Raw genomic sequence first — 10,098 nt, 5'->3', positions numbered from 1 at the left:
CACATAGACCAAGAAAACTTTAGACAAATTCCCTTTTCTTTTCCCCAAAACAAGGAAACATGTTGTCAACTTTTGGTTTGTTTATTCTAAAGTATATGGCCACTTGGCCACATAATCCAACAGCATGAACTGCCTTGGCGGCTGGCATGGCAGGGAATATATATCAAGCTCTCATTTAGACATGCAACATCACATCCCACTTCATACCTCACTTTTCCATAGGATTTGAAAGCATCACGAGGTGAAGTGTACTGCAAGGAACACGTACACAATGTAGTAACTAATAATGTTACATGTAACACATTTGTTCTATAAAACACGTAAGAGTTTGGAAACATTTTTTGTATTTTCAATACCAGCATATTTTCCAATCATGACCTTGGTAGTAGCATTGGCATGAGGCCCGACGACGGCCAGGGTTTTGAACTTAGCAGAGTTCTACGCAAAGTTTCATTGGCATTGTTTCTTCTCTTTGCTGCTTCTCTGGCTAACTCAATATGTTCTCTGGTGCATATATACCCTTCTTGTCAAGAGATTTGAAAGTAGGGTTTCCATCAAAGTAGCCTACCCTCATAAGCAAAACATAAGGTAATTCAGTGCCCTATCTATGTCGACCACATTCACCTTTCCTTGCTCCACAGCCGTTTCGGTGAAATTCTGGTAGTAAGCTCCACAGTCCAAACCCAATCCTGTACTGATTAATTAGAATGCATGGAACTTAATTAACTGAAATCATATGTTTATCATTTAAAACTCAAGAAATTAGTTAATTGTATGTTGTAACACATTATCCATAAATTACTGACATCTTATCTGAATGGTATATTTCTGTTTTTCGTAATCGCAAGAGATCTTATAAGGTGAGTTCTGTTAACATCAGTTAGTGGTGTTGTGGATAATATGAATCTTCACTGAATCTCGCCCAAAATTTTATCATGTAATTTTCATAAGAAAATCTTTGAATGCCGAGGAAATAGCTGGGAAATTTGAAAAAAACTATGAAACGTTCGATGCCAGGAAACAGGAGTAAAACAACTAGCAGTTGGATAAGACCATATAAATTACCAAATTCTTTGGCTCTGCTAAGGTGGGTTTGGAGAGATTGTTTAGACATGAAGTGGATGAAAATTAGAAATCAACTGGCTACCGTTTACAAGCTGATCTGATCTGAAAAGGGAAAGGAGGTGCATCAGCAGCTAGCCTTCTAATTATTCTACTAAATAATTATTTACTCACAATAAGCCTAATACCCCATTGGGAGTTCATTTACAATAAAAATTCACTCTTTAATGTTGACTTGAATAGGGAAGGAGATGACATCATCGCCAATCGAAATTGTGTGTCTGCCTGATGTTAGAAGATTGTAAGCATTGTAGTTGACAAGTCCCAAGCTCTTGCAGGCATTGAACACAAAGTTAACAGTTTCGCTTTTTCCGGCTTTCACAAAAACCCTTTTAAACCCAATCACTTGCTTGGCATGCGTAGCGGCGATGCCATTTGGTGGTTTTGAGTAAACGATGATGACTTCACTTCCATCCCTCTTACCCACATTTTTAACTTCAACCCCGAACCCAAATTCATGGTTGCATTGCAAGTCGTCAATAAGGACTGCAGGGCAAGGTGGCTTGTATTCATGATCCTTATACTCTATGTCGCGGCAGTGTTGGGACTTTCTTAAGTTTATATCCAGAGATCTCTTTGCATATCGCAGAGTGTAGTTGAACTGGGTGTAGCTAAGGCCGTATCCAAATGGGTAAACTGTGGAGCCATTGTAGAATTTGTATGTACGACCGGGGTAGCCTAGGCTATCAATTGGTCTCAATTGCATGGATGTCATGGGTAGCATATCCACGTAACCAGCTTCATACCATGTAAGAGGCAATCTTCCTCCTGTAACATAGTAAACATATACATTAGATGTTTGGTGATCCAGTTAAAAGCTAAGAAATACATTTAGGAAAAAAACTATGCTAAATGATGCAACATTATCATCAACTAATGTGGACTAAAAATGTGATTCTTTTAGCTTTATGTGTACTTACCAGGATTGTAATGTCCGAAAGCAACATCTGCAATGGCACGACCGCCTTCCTCCCCCGGGTACCCAGCCCACAATATTGCATTGATGTTATCATTTTGTTTGGCAAAACTGATATCAACACCACCAGCTGACATGATTACAAGAGTCACTGGACCCTTGGAGACTTGAGCAACTTGATTGATAAACTGGGTTTGGTAGCCAGGAAGAAGCAGATCTACCCTATCCAATCTCTCTGCCTCAACTGATAAGTCCAACCCAGCAAAAATTATGGTTGCATCTGCGTGCTTTGCGGCTCTCATGGCAGGGAATCTATCATTTGCACATGCAACTCCATCACATCCCATTTCATACTTAACTTCTCCATAGGATGAAAATGCATCGAGAGGTGAAGTGAATTGGCAAGGAATACCTGAACACAAAATCGGAATTGTATGTTTAATTGATGAGTATATTATGTTTGACATGTCGAACTTAATTCAAAGAGCATTTTTAGATTCAATACCTGCATAGTTTCCAATCATTGCTGCAGTAGCATTGGCATGAGGCCCGACGATGGCTAGTTTTTTTATTTTCTTCGATTTCAACGGCAAGGTTTCATTGACATTTTTCAATAAAACGATTCCTTCCCTTGCTGCTTCTGTTGCTAATTCAATATGTTGTTTGGAGCACACATCCTTCTTGCCAAGAGAATTAAAAGTGGGATTCCCATCGAAGAAACCTAGCCTCATAAGCACCACATAAAGGTTCTTGAGTGATCGGTCGATTTCTACCTCCTTCACCTTCCCTTGCCTCACCGAACTTTGAGTGAAGTTTGGGTAGTAGTCTCCACAGTCCAAATCCAACCCTAAAGTAATTAACATGGAACTTAATTAATCAAACCTAGTAATTAAGTACGAAAAAGCAAGAACATAAGTATTTCCCAAACAAAAACGGTTCAATAAGTAAATTTTGCAAGGAGTACTGGCCTGCTTTCAAAGCTTGTGCAGCAGCATCCTCATTGGTGTCGTTGAGCCATTTGTGGTGGTTCACCATAACTTCAAGAGAGTCACAATCCGCGACTATATATCTGCAAGACAAACGAATAAAATAAAAAATTATTCGTATCCATGAAAACTTTGGGAGAAATTTTTTAAAGGTGATTAGCATACGTACCCGTGAAGATCCCACTCTCCTCTAATGGTATCTGTCAAGAGTTTCGGATCAGCACAAGTAGGTATGCCATTAACACGGTTATAAGAGCACATTACACTGCTTACATCACCATCCTTAATACACATCTCGAATGGTTTTAGGAAAGTTTCCGCCATATCTTGCTCCGTCACCTTTTCATAACAAAATGGAAATAAGAATATGCTAGGAAACACATTTTGTATCACTTTAATTAGTTGATTATACGTGGTTTATTATCTAACATTATAGACTTACCCTGGCATCAAAATGGTAACGATCAACACCGAGCCAGTTATCTACATCGTAGGCGGCATAATGTTTGCAGCATGAGGAAACTTTGAGAGGTCTAGAGTTCAAATCTGTAGCATTCTCTGTGCCCTCAACATCCTGCAAGCCTCTGACGTAGTTAGAGGCATAAACGCCAACAACATAAGGGTCTTCACCGGGTGTTTCCGTGGCTCTTCCCCACCTCGGATCCCTCACTACATTAACGTTGGGACTCCAATATGTCAACCCGGCTCTTCCTAGATTGTACATGGCTCTTGCTTCTGTTGAAACAACCTAAAATAGTCGTAAAGAAAAAAAAATTCATTTAGTACAAGATCAAATTATATAAATTAATATATTTATACAATTCAAGCAAACGAAAAGTATAGCTTTGAGCATTTTTTTTATTAATAAAAAGTAATTTCCACAGCTTTGTCTACTGTTGTCATCTTTTCCAACCAAAAACATTGACAAAAATGTAGTGATACAATGTATACCTGACCAATTTGCTTCCACAAAGACCGGTTGAACGCTGCGGTGGTAAGAATAACAGTGGGGAAGCTTGTTGCACCCGGAATAAGATCATCGAAACAAGTCCCGGGACCAACATTTGACACACCGTGGAGTGCCTCAGACCACCACTCATACTTTGGCAACCCCAACCTTGGAACCCCCTTTGCATTATTTCCAAGCTGCTTCACTTTCTCCGCCAGTGTCATCCTATCTACCAAGTCCTTGGCCCTATCGCCATACGAAAGTTTAGAGTCGCAAAAGGCAAAGGCTGACATGTCCAAACCAAGGTCAGAATACCTTGAAGGATCACATACATGAGTGAAGTTGCTACCACCATTGTTGCTTGCAACATTGTTCGAGTCTAGGACTCTTCCGGCATTGGAAGAAATGGCAAAGCAAGCAATGGAGAAAGTAACAAGAAAAACAACAATATTGGTAGCCATGGTTACTAGCTAAGAGTATGAACGATTGAGGGAACCAACCTACATATATATATATATATATATAGGAGGCGGATCCATGGCACGATGTTTTTTACACAATTTTTTACACAAGTATCTAGCCATTAGATTAGTCCACTTTTAATGGTTGAGATGATAGGTTGACAATATGGCAATTAGTTTTATTTCTATTTTCCAAAAAATACATATTAAATATAAATAAAACTTTACGATTATAATTTTCTTTCTCTCTCATCTATCTTATCCGTGGCACTATGTTTTTTACACAATTTTTGACACAAGCATCTAGCCATTAGATTAGTCCACTTTCAATGGTTGAGATGATAGGTTGACAATATCGCAATTAGTTTTATTTCTATTTTCCGAAAAATATATATTAAATATAAATAAAACTTTACAATTATAATTTTCTTTCTCTCTTATCTATCTTATTTAGATTAGTCCACTTTCAATGGTTGAGATGATAGGTTGACAATATCGCTCTATTTTCCGAAAAATACATATTAAATATAAATAAAACTTTACAATTATAATTTTCTTTCTCTCTTATCTATCTTATTCGCGGCACCATGTTTTTTACACAATTTTTTACACAAGTATCTAGCCATTATATTAGTCCATTTTCAATGGTTGAGATGATAGGTTGACAATGTGGCACTTAGTTTTATTTCTATGTTCCAAAAAATACATATTAAATATAAATAAAACTTTACAATTATAATTTTCTTTCTCTCTCGTCTATCTTAATAGACTTTCACCAAAATAACCATCTTTGAATTCTCACTGTCATCTAATCCTATTTTTGGGGAAAGTATTTTAATCAAATCTCACTCTCTCATTTATTCCTAATATGTGGGAGAGTGATGACCAAGAATATTTGGAGAGTGATGATGTTTAAATTTTGTAGGATAAATTAGTCACTTAATTGTGCTATTTTGTTACAGTTTTCATAGTTTGGAAAATTGGGTGTATTTTGTTAAAGTTTATGCCAAAAATGTTTTGAAATTAGTTGTGTTTTATTAACGTTATTGAGACTTCACAAATTCGATTTCCGTCAAGCTTTATGAGAGAGAATTTTGATTTTTTTAATCAGAATGCAAAATAAGAATTTTCTATGAGATATTGGGGTAGAAAGAAGGATAATATCTCACATACTAAGGGATAGAGGAAGAGTTTGATGCAAAATGTGCCACGCTCTCTGCCATTTGAACAAGAATAGATTAGAAATGAATTGAGTGATGATGAAAAAGAAAAGCTTATTAGGTTTGCATAGGAAGAAGGAGAAACGTAATTAGGGTTTTTGTTCTTGTTCTTCACCAATTATTAGAAATAAATGAGAGAGGGAGATTTGATTAAAATACTTTCCCCAAAAATAGGATTAGATGACAGCGAGAATTCAAAGATGGTTATTAGACTATGCCAATTCGTTGAAAGTCTATTAAGATAGATGAGAGAGAAAGAAAATTATAATTGTAAAGTTTTATTTATATTTAATATGTATTTTTCGGAAAATAAAAATAAAATTAATTGCCATATTGTCAACCTATCATCTCAACCATTATAAACAATGAAATCTCTTCTTAATTTGTCAATGGCGTCTGCAAAGCTTGGATGAGATTGTTGCCAAAAGTCTCCCTAATATCTACAGAAAAATCACCATTAGGTAAGCAAAACACAATTCTATATTCTTTATTATTGTTCACTTATGTAGGGAGATTAATACATGCATCCAAGCGCAATGCACTTATTTCATGAATACCTGCAATAAAAAAGAAAACTCAAAGATAAGCCTTTCGAAGCAACATCGAAATAGAACAAGATTAGATATAAAAATATAAATCAAAGCATCGATATCTTGAGACTCGCTCCTTTACTTGCTGCCATTAGCACTTAAATCACAACTCCTAATCAACTAAGACTAACACAATATCTAACTTCGAAAACAAAATCCAACCAAGTTCGAAACTTTCCAAAACCTCACCCGAGTCCGGAACAAACGGAAACAAATTCGATACCACTCTAGCCATGAGTTAATTAATGAATTTGTTTCCATTACTTATGGTGATTCCCCTTCAACTTGACCTATACTCTCGGGTAAAACACCAAATCTATTAAAAAAATCTGATAAAAGAACTACTTTCAGTCTACAATTGTAGAAGCAACACCGAAGGCAATACTGCAGATGATGGGTTTGGATGGATTAACCATCTTTCATGTTAAAAGTCATCTGCAAGTTTAAAGGAATCCATTAAAAAAATCTTTTTTTTTTCCTTTTCTAAAGTATAATTTATTTTCCTCTCTCCTTTTTAATTTTAATTTTAATTACCTTCCATATTTTATGATTTTTGAATTTTATTTTTATATTTAATATTAGTTAAAATCCACTTAAGCATCCATGTCATTTAATGAATGAATATGGACCTTTGGATGTTTTGTAATCTAAAGGTTTAAAAGAAGTGTAAAAATATTTGTAAAAATGTTTGTCCATTGATCCTATCCCTATATATATATAAACATGTTGCCACAGATCCGTCCCCATATATCTATATATATATATATATATAGAGAGAGAGAGAGAGAGATATATAGATATATAGATATATATAGATATATATAGATATATATAGATATATAGATATATATATATATAAAGATATATAGATATCTATCTATAGATATATAGATATATATAGATATATAGATATATATATAAATAAAGATATATAGATATCTATCTATATATCTATATATCTATCTGTTGATGCACAAAATCAGCGAGGACTTTGATACAACAGAAAGTGTCAGGTTTGCGACATTCGCTTGGTTGCTTCGATCACTAGTGAAGATAAGTACGTAAATGAATAGGGACAGGGAAGCAAACACAAGATGTACGTGGTTCACCCAGATTGGCTACGTCCACGGAGTAGAGGAGTTCTCATTAATTGTGAAGGGTTTACACAAATACATAGGTTCAAGCTCTCATTTTGTGAGTTCTAGTGAATAGTTTAGTACAAAATGACATTAGAGATTATTGTGGGAGAATGATCCCTATTTATAGAAGAGAGTTTCTAGTTTTGTTCTAACATTGACACATGTCGTGTTGTGATTGGCTTCTGATGTTGACACGTGTCGCGCTGTGATTGGCTTCTGATGTCGACACGTGTCGCATTGTGATTGGCCTCTTGGTTGAAGGGAAGCTCTTCTGGGTCATTGACGGTATAACGTTGACCGGTGCTCAGTAGTTTCGGGATTGGTCAAGTATGGTACAAACAGTGCTCCCCTAAGTTCCCAAGTGAGGGAAGCTCATCGGTTGGGGACTTGCAAGATCCAAGCCATTGAGTAATCACGAAACTTCTAAGTACCGAAGTGTGGTATCATTTTCACGTGCCTTATCTGTCTCATATGTAGATGTGGCATCTTCTCTGGAAGTACTTTTCCTCCATCCATGGGTGGTATCTTTAACCGATGAAGATGCACAAGGTAATGTATCAATTTCACTTGAAGCTTACTTGTAGTTTCGGGCTTGGTCAAATGCGATACAAACCCTATAGTAGGAGTCCCCCAAGTCGCCGAGCTAGGAGATCTGCCGAAAGAGGTGACAGACAAGGTATGCAGTCAAACTTCCAAGCAAGCAACCCAGGATCGGAGGTTCGACTTCGGCTTCCGGTTGATTGTTTTCCTTCTCCTTGTCTCTCATTCAGCTGCCAGGATAAGGAGAAGTAAATGAAGAAGAGATGATATGAGATACTTTGCTTTTGAAGAAGTAACTTTCCACAGGCTTATTCTTGAACTGTGCTGGAGGGTTTTCTGGTTCCCTTCAGATTATAAGGCCGACTCAAGAATTTGAGGGTCAAAACAAGTCCATCAAATCTAGAGTACGTTCGACCTTGATGAAATGTGATACTTTTGCTGTTGACGGAATAGTGAATGTGGTATGGAAAGGTGTCGTGCTGTAGTGATCTGTTTCAGCTCACCGTTGAACCTTCTGCTTCAATATTTTGCATGGCAGAAGTGGTGTGCAACCTTTGCATTTAAATGGTCCTTCAGAACATTCCTTCATAGTGACTCATCCACGCTTGGCAGCTTCAATGTAAAGAGCCAATATCTGATCAATTGTCATGAGGTATTTGCCGGTGGAATTCATGACCTTGACAGCAGTTGAAGATGAGTTCTCGAGAGCAATGCTAAGTAAGCAACCAGGCAAAGTTCTCAGGCAGTCAGTTCCAGATTGGAGGTTTGATTTCAGGTTCCGACTGACTGCTCTCTTTCTCTTTGTCCTGCAGGTATGGACAATGACGAAGACAAGGATATGGAGAAAGCATGATATGGGATACTCTTGCTTTCGACCCTGATGATATGAGATACTCTTGTTCTTGGTGTAGCTTATTTTCTGAGGTATTATCGGGGGGAAATAAAGCTGAGTATTTTGAGAGGTTATGTTGAGGGTGCATTCTCGAATGCGAGAAAGGGTTGAGCATTTTTGCAGGTTTGCCTGTCCGTTGAGGAGGGAGGTCGATGTATATAGGGATTTCCCAATAACAAGTAGTAATGCTATTCCTTTACCCTTCTTGGTCACAGCAATGTAATGGGAGCTGCCAGCTTCACGTGTTTTAACTTTGTCAGAGCACTTTGAAAAAGTGGTATGTGGTATCTGGAAAGCTGATGTTGCGTGTGAAGATTACAGACAAGCTTTATCTAAGGAAATCTGGCTCTCGAAGTTCTGAGAGCTGTGCCTCTTCAGTTTTCGAACAAGCAATCCCGTCGGGGATCTGGCTCTCGAGATTCGGAAAGCGGTGCCACTTCGATTTTTGAGAAAGTAATTATGTTGGGAGTCTTTTCTCGAATGTGAGTAAAGGTTAGACGTTCTTGCCAGCCTGTCTTGCCACAGAACACAGAGGTCGACACACATAGGGATTTTCCAGTTGTCAAGCAGTGGTGCTGTTCCTTTATCCTTGTGGGTAATAATAGGGTAGCTGGAACTTTGAAATTCTCGCGCCTAAACTTTGTCAGATATCTTTGGCAAAGTTATATGTGGTACCCGAGGAGTTGATGGTGCGTGTGGAGAGTGGTGATTGAACAGCAAGATTCGCGTGCTTTCTACTTCACCAGAAATCTTCGACAGATTGCCCGTAATTTCCGCAAAGCTGAGTGTGCATGTGACAGGTGCTGACGAGGCTGAAAAAGCAGGTGCTTTTTCGATTTCTGAGATCGGCCCTCGTGGTCTCTAAGTAGCCCAGCTTTTGAGAAAGGAAGCGCCTCTTCGATTTTTGAGATCGGCCCTCGTAGTCTCTGAGCAGCCCAGCTTTTGAGAAAGCAAACGCCTCTTCGATTTCTGAAGCTCCGTCGAGTGCAGATTTTTATAGAGGCTGGCATTAAGTTCCACAGCACACCTGAATCTCCACCAGTAGAAGCTCCCTTCTTGCACTTCTAAGATCTTGATTTGTCTGACCTCTTCTCTCTTCAACACCTTTGAAAATGTCTGGCCCCTCCGACCGTCGTTTTGACTTGAACCTTGGAGAAGAGGCAGCCACGCCTTCCCACAGACGGCGCCAAATGTTGATGCACAAAATCAGCGAGGACTTTGGTACAACAGAAAGTGTCAGGTTTGTGACCTTCGTTTGGTTGCTTCGATCACTAGTGAAGATA

At 38.0% G+C, this 10,098-nt stretch overlaps 1 protein-coding gene across 1 annotated transcript; it reads right to left on the bottom strand.

Moving 5' to 3' along the window:
• Positions 1-1,027: 1,027 nt before the first annotated feature.
• On the bottom strand, positions 1,028-4,444 carry LOC103434979 (beta-xylosidase/alpha-L-arabinofuranosidase 1-like). Its single transcript, XM_008373363.4, has 7 exons — positions 3,976-4,444; positions 3,467-3,772; positions 3,194-3,363; positions 3,007-3,107; positions 2,544-2,885; positions 2,043-2,450; positions 1,028-1,890 (listed from the first exon to the last, which is right to left on the bottom strand). Exons 1-7 carry the CDS (start codon positions 4,432-4,434, stop codon positions 1,280-1,282), a joined length of 2,397 nt encoding a protein of 798 aa, XP_008371585.2. The 5' UTR covers positions 4,435-4,444; the 3' UTR covers positions 1,028-1,279.
• Positions 4,445-10,098: the final 5,654 nt, after the last annotated feature.

Source organism: Malus domestica, chromosome 05 (assembly GCF_042453785.1).
Source record: "Malus domestica chromosome 05, GDT2T_hap1".
Classification (NCBI taxonomy): domain Eukaryota; kingdom Viridiplantae; phylum Streptophyta; class Magnoliopsida; order Rosales; family Rosaceae; genus Malus; species Malus domestica.
This window is presented reverse-complemented; position numbering and strand designations above follow the sequence as displayed.